General features: G+C 41.1%; 1 protein-coding gene across 2 annotated transcripts in view; it reads right to left on the bottom strand.

Moving 5' to 3' along the window:
- LOC307142164 (NACHT, LRR and PYD domains-containing protein 12-like) overlaps positions 1 to 16,522 on the bottom strand; it is a 74,365-nt gene that overhangs the window by 48,954 nt on the left and 8,889 nt on the right. For both annotated transcript variants that reach the window (XM_079842782.1, XM_079842783.1), the window contains exons 2-7: positions 12,744 to 12,852; positions 11,906 to 12,013; positions 11,616 to 11,700; positions 7,432 to 7,627; positions 5,507 to 7,337; positions 348 to 518 (exon numbers count right to left, since the gene is read on the bottom strand). In XM_079842782.1, the coding sequence (XP_079698908.1) occupies positions 348 to 518; positions 5,507 to 7,337; positions 7,432 to 7,627; positions 11,616 to 11,700; positions 11,906 to 12,013; positions 12,744 to 12,793 (2,441 nt within the window). In that variant the 5' untranslated portion in view covers positions 12,794 to 12,852. The remainder of the gene's footprint in view (positions 1 to 347; positions 519 to 5,506; positions 7,338 to 7,431; positions 7,628 to 11,615; positions 11,701 to 11,905; positions 12,014 to 12,743; positions 12,853 to 16,522) is intronic.

Here is a 16,522-nt window from a genome sequence, read left to right as displayed (position 1 = left end):
TTATTTAAGTTATCCTCACATTGAACTTAACCAAACCCATTCAGTAACTGGTATAGCGCCAAGCATCGGATTAGGACACAGTCAATGACAGACAAAATCAGAGCACCATGGCAGGTGTAGATATAAAAATATCTCCATGCACAACATACAGGCCTGGGCTGCATTTCTCAAAAGCTTTGTAAGCCTAAGATGATCGTGGAGACAATTGGTGGCAATTGTTCCATGATCAACTTAGACTTATAATGCTTTTGGGTAACGCAGCCCCATTCATTATCCAAGTCTGGATTTCACCTAGTTTTTTGTTTTTGTTGAGCTCAATGAGCTTTGTCTATTGTCACAAAACTTACCTCAGTTTCTCCAATTTACACCTTATATTCTCCAATCCAGTGCAGAGTAGCTTCACTCCTGAATCCTGGAGATTATTATTGTTCATGTTCAGCTCTTTCAGATTGGTATCTGATCCAAGAACTCTAGCCAGAGCTGAACAGCCTTTGTATGTTAAGTTACAATCATTTAACCTACAAGGGAAATAAGTAAGATTCCAGAATAATTAATTAGTTTGAATACATTTGCTAAAATACAAATATTAAATCTATTTTTCACCTATACATTTAATGACAATAAATTATACATTTAAAGTGCTAGCTCGATAGGCAAGGCAAGTTTATTTGTATAGCACATTTCATACACAGTGGCAATTCAAAGTGCTTTACACAGAAATTAAGTTAAAATAGTCATAAGTGAATAAAATAAAAATATATATAGTATAATAGTTATAATAGGAATTAAAAGGAAATAAAAAATAAAGATGAAATCCCCTATCTGGGGTGGAAGAAAATGGAGAGTCAGGTTTACTTTAAAAATATTTGTCAGGTAACTGCGTTTAGACAGTACCCTTACAGACAAATCTTCTTGGCCTAACTTGAGGGCATTCTCTAGATGTTTTACCCGCCAGAGCAGATCTAAACGGGTCTTCCTCGCACCGGAGGGAGTACTCAAAAAATATTTGTCAGGTAACTGTGCATTTAAACGTTACCCTTACAGACAAATCTTCCTGGACAGGAACACCAGGGCTATCTCTACTTTGTTCGACCGTCATAGCGGATCTACACGGCCCTTCCTCTTACCACCAAGGCTATACAGATCTATCCGTCAGAGCAGATCTAAACGGATTGTCCTCACGCTGGAGGGATTTCGATTTATCGCTCCCCCGTCTCTCAACCTCTTCCACCCAGAAAGCCTTAACAAAATAAAAAATAATAAAAAATAAAAAGTATAATTAAAAAATAAAAATAAAACAGGGTTAAAATGAAACATAATTAAAGTGCAAGCAGTTCGGACAAAGCACAGAGCTCATTGAGTAAATGCATAAGATAAGGTGCAATCTTTCGGACGTACAGTGGCATAGCTCATTCAGTAAATGCACAGCTAAACAGATGTGTTTTTAGTCTGGATTTGAAAGTGGCTACTGTTGGAGCACATCTGATCTGTTCAGGAAGCTGGTTCCAGCTACGGCTGGCATAATAGTTAAAAGCAGACTCTCCTTGCTTTGAGTGAACCCTTGGTATTTCTAATTGACTTGATCCTGATGATCCGAGTGATCTGTTGGGTTTGTATTTAATCAGCATATCTGCAATGTATTGAGGTCCTAGGTCATTTAGTGATTTATATACAAGTGATAGTACTTTAAAATCGATCCTAAATGTAACTGGAAGACAGTGTAAAGACCTGAGGACTGGTGTGATATGGTCATATTTTCTGGTTCTGCTCAGGATCCTGGCAGCAGCGTTCTGTATGAGCTGCAGCTTTCTAATAGTCTTTTTGGGAAGGCCAGTGAGAAGACCATTACAATAATCCACCCTGCTGGTGATAAAAGCATGAACGAGTTTCTCTAAGTCTTGCCTGGAAATAAAGCTTCTAATTCTTGCAATATTTTTCATGTGATAGTAAGCTGCTTTAGTTATTGCTTTGACATGACTACTGAAACTCAGGTCTGACTCCAAAATCACACCAAGATTCCTGACTTCATTTTTTGATTTTAGACCTTTAGCCTCAAGATATGCGCTCACCTTGAGAATTTCATCTTTGTTTCCTAATGTAGTGATTTCAGTTTTGTCTTTGTTTAACTGAAGAAAGTTTTGGCACATCCAACTGTTAACTTCATCAATGCATTTACATAGAGAGTCAATGGGGCTGTAGTCATTAGGTGATAGGGCTAAGTAGATCTGGGTGTCGTCAGCATAGCTGTGATAAGTAGGGCTGAAAGATACATCGAATTTTCATCGTCATCGCGATATGAACTCGCGCGATGAACACATCGCAACAGACAGCCTGATACGATGAATAAGGGAAAACGGTTTACATGCGCCAATCTGAGTAACGTATTCTGAATACTTGGATAACTTCCACATTGAATTGCATTTTATAAGTGTAGGAATGCGGCCATCAAATCCTGCTTAAATTATAAAATATTTAGCTAACGTCAAACGGGGCCAACGGCTCTTGGGCTGGTAAATCAGCGCATAGGAGAATGTAAAGTTGCACGTCAACTAAGCAGGAGCACCGGCGGTGGTCGGCCAAAACACTTTTTTTTTTGTATGTGAAGCTGTTTTACGTGAATATTATGACACGAGTGAAGCACAAAGCTTTATTTACAAAATAAATAATAGGTTCGCGTTCGCAGATAAATGTTAAATCACAGCCATGGAAACACATGGATTCAGGCCGAACGAGAGAGGAAGGCTTTGTGTGGTGAGCTAAATTTAAGTTTGCTTGCGTTTTGCTATCTGGTCACACGATTTTCCACGAATTTAACAATAGGCTTACTCCATTTTATTCTACTGGACATGGAATCTCTTATTTATATTCCCAAATCCTCATTTACGTCTCTCACATGGGGATTACGTTTCTTCCTTGTTTGATGTATTTAGGAGTAGGCCATATTCACATCATTTACTGTGGTAAAGTAGAAAACGGAGTAGGACAGATACATTTTACTTCAAACTTTACTTTATTTAACACAGTTTGTGCTTGCTATTAGACTTGGTCAAGTGTATGTGTATAGCGCATTTCACGCCGGAGATTTTTAGTTTCGCTTTCTCTCACAGCGCATAATCAAACAAAGCCTAAGTTCTTGACCCTGCGGAAGATAATTTCGTTCTTCACATTTTACTACAAGTAGCCTATCAGTTTTGGAACATCAGGAGAAAACATGAAGATATTAGAAAACGATGCTTTTTTCTTTAACTAATATTTAACTTATATTATTTATATTTAGATTATTTACAGATATTTATTTAAATGTTTTACAGGCTGTAGTATGTTGTTTCACTGACGGAAGTAGGCCTACTAAAATAAACACGCATTTGAGCCTTATATTTTTATTTTCAATATGTAGGCTATTTAATTGAGGTAGGCTATTTAATTGAGGTAGCCTACTCAATCTCAATTAAATAGCCTACATTTTGAAAATAAAAAATATAAACGAATAATATATTTAACGAATATATAACGAATTTTTATATATAATATAGCCAAATATATATATAGGGCTAGGCGTGTGTGCGTGTGTATCCGCCACCGCACAGTTGCACTGCTGTGTTATATTTCGTTCTCCCTTCTCTTTTTTTATTTAACATGAAATGCTGTTTGAATTTCCAAGATAGAAACGCATTCTTGCCCTGGCTCTGTTGTTCTGGCTCCATCTCTACCTCTAGCTCCCGCTACTCCTCTTCCGACTGATCACGCAAACCGTGCATTTTTTCGTTTTCATATTGGGGCGTTCTGAGAAATGCATTGAGTTGCCTTAATTTATTTAGAGAGTAAATAAACTCATGAAACAGAAAAGTATTGTTAATGTTATCCATTAATATCAACAATGTACTGTATTCTAAATATCAACTATTTAAATTGTAACTGTAACGGAATACAGTTACTCCTAATATGTATTCTGAATAGGTACATGTATTCCGTTCCTGCCCAACACTGAACACAACCTATTAAAGCACCAAGACATGGGAACAGTATAGCTAACATTTACATTTTAATATTTATCGCAAGTCATATCGTCATCGCAATATTAAACAATGTTATCGCACATCGCAGCGTTTCCTCATATCGTGCAGCCCTAGTGGTAAGCCATTTTGTTATTTTTCATTATTTGGCTCAGTGGCAGCATATACAGGTTGAATAGGAGTGGTGCAAGAATTGACCCTTGTGGGACTCTGCATGTCATGGACGTCCACTCAGACTTATGGTCACCTATACTCACATAATAACCTCTTCCTTCTAAGTATGACCTGAACCATTTGAGGACCATTCCAGAAAGCCCAACCCAATTTTCTAGCCTGTCAAGAAGTATGTTGTGGTCAACCGTGTCGAATGCAGCACTGAGGTCCAGTAGTACCAGAATTGATGTTTTGCCTGTATCTGTATTGAGGCGAATATCTTTTATAATCTTTATGAGCGCTGTCTCTGTGCTGTGTGATGCGGTCGGAAACCAGATTGAAAATTGTCAAAGTATCCGTTTGAGTTCAAGAATTTGTTCAGCTGACTGAAAACAACTTTTTCAATGATCTTGCCTATGAAGGGGAGATTTGAGATTGGTCTGTAGTTGCTCAGTATGGAGTTATCCAGATTTCTCTTTTTAAGGAGAGGCTTTACTACTGCAGTTTTAAGGGAGTTTGGAAAAGTCCCAGAAAGAAGTGAGGCGTTTACCACTTCTAGGAGATCTAGAAGTGGTAAACTTCTAGTCTTTAAGTCTTTAAGAAAGTGCTAAGTCCATTCTGACTCAAACATTGCCATTGCGTTCAAGTGCTCAACACTGGGTAGAATGCTCAAAGCTCTAAAAACACTGTAAATAGAAACATTTGAAGCTTTTTACAGAGTACTTAAAGAAAAAACACATGGGAGTATTTGAATCTTATCAGTGGGTATCGCATTGACCTAGTACATGGTACTACTGGTACTGCAGAAAGGCTGGAATCATTACATTTTTTAATTGTATTGACTTGGTACCAAAGTACCTGTACTTTTGACAACAATCAGAACTAAATAAAACATGCTGTGTAATTGATGTAGGTTGCCATGCAGATCCCAGGCTTATACTGTATCAAAATAATTGGTTAGCAAGTTACTGAAATAATATTAACCAGGTTAGGTAGCTGATTACCAGTTGACATTTGCTCCAAACATTTGAGCTGTTAATAAAATTAGCAAGGGCCAACACAAGACTAAACATCATCTTTCAAAATACTTATCTAATGTTTCAAACCACAGCATCCCTGAACATAGCACTTTATGCTACTTACGTTAATGTTTCAGGGAGAATGAAACAATTTGTTCTAAGCTAAAGGAAAACACAAAAACATTAAACAAATTTCAGGACATTTTAAACTTTCTCTTGTTTTTCAGGACTGGAAAATAAGTAAAGGACTTGAAAATTAGTAAACTTTCCAGTTTTTTTCCAGGACATGTGGAAACCCTGAAAAAAAACACTTTGACTTACAGAGCACTTTTGGAGGTTTTGATGACTGCTGATAGTCTAATGAGACACTCGTCTGATTTCCTGAATTTCTGAAGCTCAAACTCCTCCAGCTCTTCCTCTGATGTCAACAACACAAAGACCAAAGCAGACCACTGGGCAGGTGAAAGGTCAGCAGATGAGAGACTTCCTTTGCTAAGGTGGGTCTGAATCTCTTTCACCAGAGTTTGATCGTTCAGTTCATTCAAACAGTAGAACAGATTGATGGATCTCTCTGGAGACAAATTATCTTCAAATTTCTTCTTGATGTACTGAACTATTTCTTTCTTGCTCTGGTCATTGTCATCTTGCTGTGTCAACAGTCCTCGCAAGAGTGGACGATTAGACCAGAGTGACAGACCGAGGAGGAAGCGAAGGAAAAGGTCCAGGTGTCCAGTTTCACTCTCGAGCGCCTTGTCCACTGCAGTCTTGAGAAAATCGATCATGGCTTCATTTTTGTTTTCCTGTTCTGTAGACTCTTGATCAAATGCACTTTTCTTGTTGATGTCTAGAAACAGATGTGTATAAAGGGCTGCAATAAACTCTTGAATGCTCAAGTGAACAAAGCAGTACATGGTGCCAAGAGTGATCCCTGTTTCCTCCTTAAAGATCTGGGTACACATGCCTGAATACACTGATGCCTTATAGACGTCAATACCACAGGCTTCCAGGTCTGTGTCATAGAAGATCAGGTTGTTTCTTTCCAGCTGATCAAATGCCAGTTTCCCCAGTGAAAAGATGACGTCTGTATCCCAGGAAACATCTGGTGTGTATTCTCCATCATACTTTCGGCGGCTCTGCAGGATCTGAAAGCGGAGAAAGTGTGTGTACATTTGTGTCAGAGTCTTGGGAGTGTCTTCAGTGTTTGATTCCTGCTGTGTTTCAGAGGCGTCACCAGACTGATTGTTTTTCAGATCATTATTTATTTTCTCCTCCAAAATGTTCTGGAGAACAGTGGCTGAAATCCAGCAGAAGACTGGGATGTGGCACATGATAAAGAGACTCTTTGATTGTTTAACATGATCAATGATTTCAATGGCCATTTTCTCATCCGTGAATCTCTTTCTGAAGTACTCCTCCTTTTGTGCATCATTGAATCCTCGTATCTCTGTCAGCCGGTCGATGCAGTCAGGAGGAATCTTACTGGCCGCTGCCGGTCTGGTGGTGATCCAGATGAGAGCAGAAGGAAGCAGATTTCCCTTGATGAGGTTCGTCAGGAGAACATCCAGAGAGGCTGGAGACGATACATCACACCACGTCTCATTACCATCAAACTTCAGAGGAAGGCGACATTCATCCAATCCATCAAGGATGAACAGGACTCTATGATTATTCCTTCTTGTAAGGTTGAGTCCTTCTGTCTCTGGGAAAAACTGAGTTAGAAGATCCATCAAACTTAGTTTTTCATCCTCTTTTAAGTTCATCTCTCTGAATGGAAGAGGAAATATGAAACTGATATCCTGATTCTCTTTTCCTTCAGCCCAGTCCAGAACAAACTTTTGCACAGAGACGGATTTTCCGATACCAGCGACTCCTTTTGTCAGAACAGTTCGGATCTCCTGGTCTTGTTCAGATGCTTTGAACATCTTTGTGCATTCAACTGGAATCTCTTGTGATTCATGACGCCTGGAAGCAACTTCAATCTGTCTGACCTCATGTTCAGTATTGACCTGTTCACTGCCGCCCTGAGTGATGTAGAGATCTGTGTAGATGTTATTCAGAAGTGTGGAGTCGCCTTGCTTTGCAATTCCTTCAAACACACACTGATACTTCTTCTTTAGGCCACACTTTAGCTGATGAATGAAGAGCAGCTCATCTAAACACAGGAACAGAAAACAGATAGTTTTAGTCTAAATTTCCTCTCCTACATTTGTACGTGACATTATGGCAGATGTTGATGAGTCTCTTACCTTCTAGAGTATCAGCAGCATTATTTTCCTTCATCTCTCTCATGTAGTGCAGTGCGAGATCAAGAGCTGCTTCTTTGATACTGCTTCTGTTCTCATTAAAGTCCTTCACTAAGGATTCTGTGTCCCCTTTTTGTAATATTTTCTTAAATTTTTCCAGCTCATTCTTCAGAAATGTGATTAATTTGCTCTCAAGTTCCTACAAACACAGCAAGAGAAGCGCACAGAGAGTGAAGGAACGCATTGAAGCCGTGTGTAAGTGTTTTTTCAAATTACTCAGTTTGCTGGATTTGCTCAGCGTAGTACACTCTATCAAGTGGATATATTTCGATTCTGTAGTTATTTTTTTGGATTTATAATTTTACTGGCTAAGATAATTGTATTTGAATTAAAACCAGTGCTGTTTTAGCCGTCGGCACTCAAATATTATTTCTGGATATTCGCACGAGTAAGTGATAGTTTCGTTTTGGAGCTGAGCCATTGACAGGCTGTTACCTTGATTGTCTGAGCGAATTACAAAAGTGTCCTCACCTGTTCTGAGTGTAGTGATTAGCATCTATTTAATACGCTCGTTAACGCTGGTGCGGAAGCGTCAGCGGGAGCGTTCAGCCTCCTCGTGTGAAGACCGAAGAGTGTAAAGACCATCGACTCTACTCTGCGCGACTCCACACGAGCAAGGACACGACAAGGCACTTGAGTACAGCTTTCCTCCTTTTTTGTCCACTTTGTGTTTTCATCTGTTTATTCCTCTAACCCCTATTCACTATGTGCTTCCAAATTGCTACCATTGTCACATACACCCGTAAGTCACGCTCGTTACATTCTAGGCGACGCAATCCGAATAATCTGCAAAGTGTACCTATTTCCTCTGCTACATTAATGTCCATTCCAATTGGTCTGTGGAATTGCCAGTCTGCTGTAAACAAAGCAGACTTTATTCCATCTATTTCCGCTCATTCATGTCTCAGTCTCATGGCTCTAACTGAAACCTGGATCAAACCAGAAGACACTGCCACTCCTGCAGCTCTCTCAAATAATTTCTCTTTTTCACACACCCCACGCCCGATTGGGAGGGGTGGAGGTACTGGTTTGCTCATCTCAAATGATTGGAAATTTGAGCCCATTCCTTCTCTATCTGGCAACTACTCATTTTAATCACATTCAATCACTATCACTCACCCGGCTAAAATCCATGTTGTAGTTATTTATCGCCCTCCAGGTCAACTGGGGAACTTCTTGGAGGAGTTGGATATTTTACTCTCTCACTTCCCTGAGGATGGCACTCCTCTGGTACTGCTTGGTGACTTCAACATCCACCTTGATAAACCCCAGGCTGCTGACTTCACCACTCTTTTGACCTCATTTGACCTTAAGCGAGTATCTACTACAGCTACTCACAAATCAGGTAACCATCTGGACCTGATCTACACACGCTGCTGCTCCACAGACAACACTTTAGTTACTCCACTGCACATCTCAGATCACTTTCTCATCACTCTTAACCTCATACTGACTCCGGACACAACACACACTCCTCCGCAGATCACCTTTCGGCGTAATCTACGCTCGCTCTCTCCCTCCCGTCTATCCACTATGGTTTCATCCTCACTCCCTCCACCTGCTCAGTTCTCAGCACTAGAAACTAACAGTGCTACTGACACTCTTTGCTCCACTCTAACATCTTGCTTAGACAACCTCTGTCCCCTTTCATCCAGGCCAGCCCGCACCACCCCCTCTGCCCCCTGGCTGTCTGATGTTCTCCGCGAACATCGCTCTGGACTCCGGGCGGCAGAGAGGAAGTGGCGCAAAACTAAAAACGCTACTGACCTAACCCTGTATCAGTCTCTTCTCGCTTCTTTCTCTACTAATGTCTCCACTGCTAAAACTACATACTACCACAACAAAATCAACAACTGCTCCAACTCTCGTGCACTTTTCAAAACATTCTCCTCGCTCCTTTGTCCTCCTCCCCCCCCCTCCTTCGTCAAACCTTACAGCTGATGACTTTGCATCATTCTTTACAAACAAAACCTCTTCCATCAGCAGCCAATTCTCTACACCACAAACCGACACACACATCTCAACGACCATCACACCCACGCTTCCCTCCTTCTCTCTGCTCTCTGAAGCAGATGTCTCCAACCTCATCCTTTCCAATCATCCCACTACATGTCCGCTTGATCCTATCCCCACCCACCTCCTTCAGGCCATTTCTTCTTCTGTTACTCCTGCACTCACTCACATTGTCAACACCTCTCTTCACACCGGGACTTTCCCCACAGCATTTAAGCTGGCTCGGGTAACCCCACTGCTTAAAAAACCCTCTCTAAACCCAGCACTTTTAGAAAACTACAGACCGGTATCCCTTCTACCTTTCATTGCAAAGACACTTGAGCGGGCTGTGTTTAATCAGCTCTCTACGTTTCTTGAACAGAACAATCTCCTGGACATCAACCAATCCGGTTTCAAAAGCGGCCACTCAACTGAAACTGCCCTGCTCTCAGTTACGGAGGCACTGAGACAGGCAAGAGCAGCCTCCAAATCCACAGTACTTATCTTACTGGATTTGTCTGCTGCTTTTGACACAGTTAATCACCAGATCCTCCTGTCAACTCTCATGAAGATGGGCATCTCAGGAACCGCTCTCCAGTGGTTCAAGTCTTACCTCTCAGGTAGGTCCTTCAGGGTGTCATGGAGAGGTGAAGTGTCTAAGTCACATCATCTAGCTACTGGAGTTCCCCAGGGCTCAGTGCTTGGACCACTTCTCTTCTCCATCTACATGTCATCATTGGGATCACTCATTCAGAAACATGGCTTTTCCTATCACTGCTATGCCGACGACACTCAACTCTACTTCTCATTTCAACCTGATGATCCATCGGTTGGTGTTCGTATCGCTGCCTGCCTAACAGACATTTCTGCCTGGATGAAGGAACATCACCTGCAACTCAACCTTGCAAAGACAGAACTGCTTGTGGTCTCAGCCAACCCAGCACTTCACCCCAATCTCTCCATTCAGCTAGGTTCATCAACCATAACTCCGTCCAGGACAGCCAGGAACCTTGGGGTTGTGATTGATGATCAGCTAAAATTCACTGACCACATCACTGCAACAACCCGGTCCTGTAGATTTGCATTATACAACATTAGGAAGATTAGACCCTTCCTATCAGATCATGCCACACAACTACTGGTCCAAGCTCTCGTTCTCTCCAGACTGGACTACTGTAATGCTCTTCTTGCGGGGCTTCCGGCATGCACTACCAAACCCTTGCAACTGATCAAGAATGCAGCGGCGAGGTTGGTCTTTGGTGAGCCGAAGAGAGCGCACGTCACGCCTCTCCTCATCAGACTCCACTGGCTACCAATAGCCGCTCGCATTAAATTCAAGGCACTGGTGCTCGCCTTCAAAACATCCACTGGCTCTGCACCAATATACCTAAACTCGCTCGTTCAGACTTACACACCCTCCAGGAACTTGCGTTCTGCCAGTGAACGACGCCTTGTGGTGCCATACCAGAGAGGCATGAAATCGCTGTCTCGGACCTTTTCCTGGGCCGTTCCCACCTGGTGGAATGACCTGCCTATCTCAATTCGTGCGGCCGAGTCTGTAGCCATTTTCAAAAAACGTCTAAAGACACATCTTTTCCAGCAACACCTGACCGATCGAGAATAGCACTTATCATTCTATTCATTGTCTGTCTGTCTAATTTATTTAAAAAATAAATAAATAAAAAAAAAAAATTTGATGTACTAGACTAACAGACTTTTTACAGCACTTGCATATTGCTGATATTGTTGCCCTTCGACTGCTCTAGCTGCTTCTATTGCCCTCATTTGTAAGTCGCTTTGGATAAAAGCGTCTGCTAAATGACTAAATGTAACCGTAAATGTAGCAAGAAAAAAAGACAGAACAACAATTTAAACCAAACTGTATATCCACATTTGCTCAAACCCATTTATTTAATCATTTAAAATATCTGTAAAAAAAAAAACAGTTAAAAAGACAAAGGTGATAACTGTCATTTTTGAGAAATAAGTATTTTTAAATACAGTATATTATATTTTAGTCTTATTTTGTGTTCTTTAAAAGAAAAAAATAAACTGTCAAGATGAATTAGAAATTAAACTTATGTGTTTAATAACATTTATAAATATAAAACACTTATGAAAATGTGTTTTCTTACCTGGAAGATCCGCGGGAGATTGTCTGTGAAATTCCTGTAGTTCTTGTGAGTCTGTAAGTTTGAGTCTAATGTCTCACATTGAAGCCTGTTAGCAAAAAAATAAGATAAAATACAGAATATTCAGGCAAAATATTACAGAAATCTCCTGTAAACATTTTCTAGCAAAGAGAAAAGAATGCCGATTAGCTGTAACTAGCATGTTATCTGTAACATTAGCTGTAAGAAACATTAACTTATAAACTTTCTAACACAGTCCACGTGTGACCAAAAATAAGAAACACATGAAATACCTTTTGGTAGATGGTGGTTTCTCACTGAAGTCCGGCATGTTACCTATTGAACAGTCACTCTTCACAGACACAGAGCTGGACACATGTGAGCCTGATCTCTCCCCATCACTAACACAGAGCAGATAGACAGCTTGACTACTGGAGGTTCATCTGAGTCTGATATCTGCACACGCTCTCTATCCTTCAGAGAAATGTGCAGACTCACACAATTCACAGTTTCACAAGATAAAGAAAGATCATTTTAATTTACTGGATCACATTTGTTTGAAGCTTTTCTTTGATGTGCTTAAAGCGACAGATAAAATATATATATTTATGATTTCATTTTAAATATTTGACTAATCTAACAGAAGAGAACATCAAGGTTTAGTTTGACTCAGATGGAGATATCAGAGCTACACAGTTCTGTCAGCATAATTCAATTACATTAACTGTGTAGTCATTTTATAATGCCTGTCAATAAATTTCAGGTTTACAAACCAAAGTCTTTTATTTCCCATAATTGACTTCAGTATCTACATCCCTGGTGCAGGGGTTCAGTGCTGAGAGAGTGACTGTACATTTGATTGAGTGTAAATGATTTTGCTTTTCATATTATCTCATATCATCTCCTGCCTACTTTTTAAAAATGTTTTTGCTGTTTTAATCATTCAGTGTATATTACCTATTGTTAACTGCAATGACAAAATTATGAATTCAAAACATCTACATTGTTTAGCAAAGAGAAAAGAAAGCTGATTAGCTGTAACTAGCATGTTAGCTGTAACATTAGCTGAAATAAGCATTCACTTATAAACACAGTCCACATGTGATCAAAAATAAGAAACACATGAAATACCTTTTGGCAGATGGTGGGTTTTTCCCCACTGAAGTTCGGTATCTCCTCATCTTTTGAACAGTCACTCTTCACAGACACAGAGCTGGACACACATGAGCCTGATCTTACACTGATGACACAAAGAACAGAGAAGGAAAACACACTTTACTACAGGAGATCCTGCAGTCTCAATTCAAACGGTTTAAACGTTACAAATGGTTTCAAATGCAGACTCACACGATTCACAGTTCACAAGTTAAAGAAAGATCATTTTAATTTACTGGATCACATTTGTTTAAAGCTTTTCTTTGATGTGCTTAAAGTGACAGATTAAATATATATGTTCATGATTTCATTTTAAATATTTGACTAATCTAACAGAAGAGAACATCAAGGTTTAGTTTCACTCAGATGGAGATGTTAGAGCTACACAGTTCTGTCAGCATAATTCAATTACATTAACTGTAATGACAAACAAACAGAAAATGAATAGAATGATAATTGATATTCTTGATTGGTGAGGTGCTGCTGGAAAAGATGTGTTTTTAGATGTTTCTTGAAAATGGCTACAGACTCTGCCGCACAAATTGAGATAGGCAGGTCATTCCACCAGGTGGGAACGGTCCAGGAAAAGGTCCGTGAGAGCGATTTCATGCCTCTTTGGGATGGCACCACAAGGTGTTGTTCATTTACAGAACGTAAGCTCCTGGAGGGTGTGTAAGTCTGAACGAGTGAGTTTAGGTATATTGGTGCAGAGCCAGTGGATGTTTTGAAGGCGAGCACCAGTGCCTTGAATTTAATGCGAGCGGCTATTGGCAGCCAGTGCAGACTGATGAAGAGACTGATGAAGAGACTGATGAAGAGACTGATGAGGAGACTGATGAAGAGACTGATGAAGAGACTGATGAAGAGACTGATGAAGAGACTGATGAAGAGACTGATGAGGAGACTGATGAAGAGACTGATGAAGAGACTGATGAGGAGACTGATGAGGAGACTGATGAGGAGACTGATGAGGAGACTGATGAAGAGACTGATGAGGAGACTGATGAAGAGACTGATGAAGAGACTGATGAGGAGACTGATGAAGAGACTGATGAAGAGACTGATGAAGAGACTGATGAAGAGACTGATGAGGAGACTGATGAAGAGACTGATGAAGAGACTGATGAAGAGACTGATGAAGAGACTGATGAGGAGACTGATGAAGAGACTGATGAAGAGACTGATGAAGAGACTGATGAAGAGACTGATGAGGAGACTGATGAAGAGACTGATGAAGAGACTGCTGAAGAGACTGATGAAGAGACTGATGAAGAGACTGATGAAGAGACCGATGAAGAGACCGATGAGGAGACTGATGAGGAGACTGATGAGGAGACTGATGAAGAGACTGATGAAGAGACTGATGAAGAGACTGATGAAGAGACTGATGAAGAGACTGATGAAGAGACTGATGAAGAGACTGATGAGGAGACTGATGAAGAGACTGATGAAGAGACTGATGAAGAGACTGATGAGGAGACTGATGAAGAGACTGATGAAGAGACTGATGAAGAGACTGATGAAGAGACTGATGAGGAGACTGAAGAGACTGATGAAGAGACTGATGAAGAGACTGATGAAGAGACTGATGAGGAGACTGATGAAGAGACTGATGAAGAGACTGATGAGGAGACTGATGAGGAGACTGATGAAGAGACTGATGAAGAGACTGATGAAGAGACTGATGAAGAGACTGATGAGGAGACTGATGAGGAGACTGATGAGGAGACTGATGAAGAGACTGATGAAGAGACTGATGAGGAGACTGATGAGGAGACTGATGAAGAGACTGATGAGGAGACTGATGAGGAGACTGATGAAGAGACTGATGAAGAGACTGATGAAGAGACTGATGAGGAGACTGATGAGGAGACTGATGAAGAGACTGATGAAGAGACTGATGAAGAGACTGATGAAGAGACTGATGAGGAGACTGATGAAGAGACTGATGAGGAGACTGATGAAGAGACTGATGAAGAGACTGATGAGGAGACTGATGAAGAGACTGATGAAGAGACTGCTGAAGAGACTGATGAAGAGACTGATGAAGAGACTGATGAAGAGACTGATGAAGAGACCGATGAAGAGACCGATGAAGAGACCGATGAAGAGACCGATGAAGAGACTGCTGAAGAGACTGATGAAGAGACTGATGAAGAGACTGATGAAGAGACTGATGAGGAGACTGATGAGGAGACTGATGAAGAGACTGATGAAGAGACTGATGAAGAGACTGATGAGGAGACTGATGAAGAGACTGATGAAGAGACTGCTGAAGAGACTGATGAAGAGACTGATGAGGAGACTGATGAAGAGACTGATGAGGAGACTGATGAGGAGACTGATGAAGAGACTGATGAAGAGACTGATGAAGAGACTGATGAGGAGACTGATGAGGAGACTGATGAGGAGACTGATGAGGAGACTGATGAAGAGACTGATGAGGAGACTGATGAGGAGACTGATGAGGAGACTGATGAAGAGACTGATGAGGAGACTGATGAGGAGACTGATGAGGAGACTGATGAAGAGACTGATGAAGAGACTGATGAAGAGACTGATGAGGAGACTGATGAAGAGACTGATGAAGAGACTGATGAGGAGACTGATGAAGAGACTGATGAGGAACTGATGAGGAGACTGATGAAGAGACTGATGAGGAGACTGATGAAGAGACTGATGAAGAGACTGATGAGGAGACTGATGAAGAGACTGATGAAGAGACTGATGAGGAGACTGATGAAGAGACTGATGAAGAGACTGATGAAGAGACTGATGAAGAGACTGATGAAGAGACTGATGAAGAGACTGATGAGGAGACTGATGAGGAGACTGATGAAGAGACTGATGAGGAGACTGATGAAGAGACTGATGAAGAGACTGATGAAGAGACTGATGAAGAGACTGATGAGGAGACTGATGAGGAGACTGATGAAGAGACTGATGAGGAGACTGATGAGGAGACTGATGAGGAGACTGATGAAGAGACTGATGAAGAGACTGCTGAAGAGACTGATGAAGAGACTGATGAAGAGACTGATGAAGAGACTGATGAAGAGACTGATGAAGAGACTGATGAGGAGACTGATGAGGAGACTGATGAAGAGACTGATGAAGAGACTGATGAGGAGACTGATGAAGAGACTGATGAGGAGACTGATGAGGAGACTGATGAAGAGACTGATGAGGAGACTGATGAAGAGACCGATGAAGAGACTGATGAAGAGACTGATGAAGAGACTGATGAAGAGACTGATGAAGAGACTGATGAGGAGACTGATGAAGAGACTGATGAAGAGACTGATGAGGAGACTGATGAGGAGACTGATGAAGAGACTGATGAAGAGACTGATGAGGAGACTGATGAAGAGACTGATGAGGAGACTGATGAGGAGACTGATGAAGAGACTGATGAGGAGACTGATGAAGAGACCGATGAAGAGACCGATGAAGAGACCGATGAAGAGACCGATGAAGAGACCGATGAGGAGACTGATGAAGAGACTGATGAAGAGACTGATGAAGAGACTGATGAGGAGACTGATGAGGAGACTGATGAAGAGACTGATGAGGAGACTGATGAGGAGACTGATGAAGAGACTGATGAGGAGACTGATGAAGAGACTGATGAAGAGACTGATGAGGAGACTGATGAAGAGACTGATGAGGAGACTGATGAGGAGACTGATGAGGAGACTGATGAAGAGACTGATGAAGAGACTGATGAAGAGACTGATGAAGAGACTGATGAAGAG

This window comes from Gobio gobio, assembly GCF_949357685.1.
Source record: "Gobio gobio genome assembly, chromosome: 18".
Lineage (NCBI taxonomy): Eukaryota > Metazoa > Chordata > Actinopteri > Cypriniformes > Gobionidae > Gobio > Gobio gobio.
The sequence above is the reverse complement of the archived record's forward strand: the minus strand, read 5'-3'. Positions and strand labels throughout refer to the sequence as shown.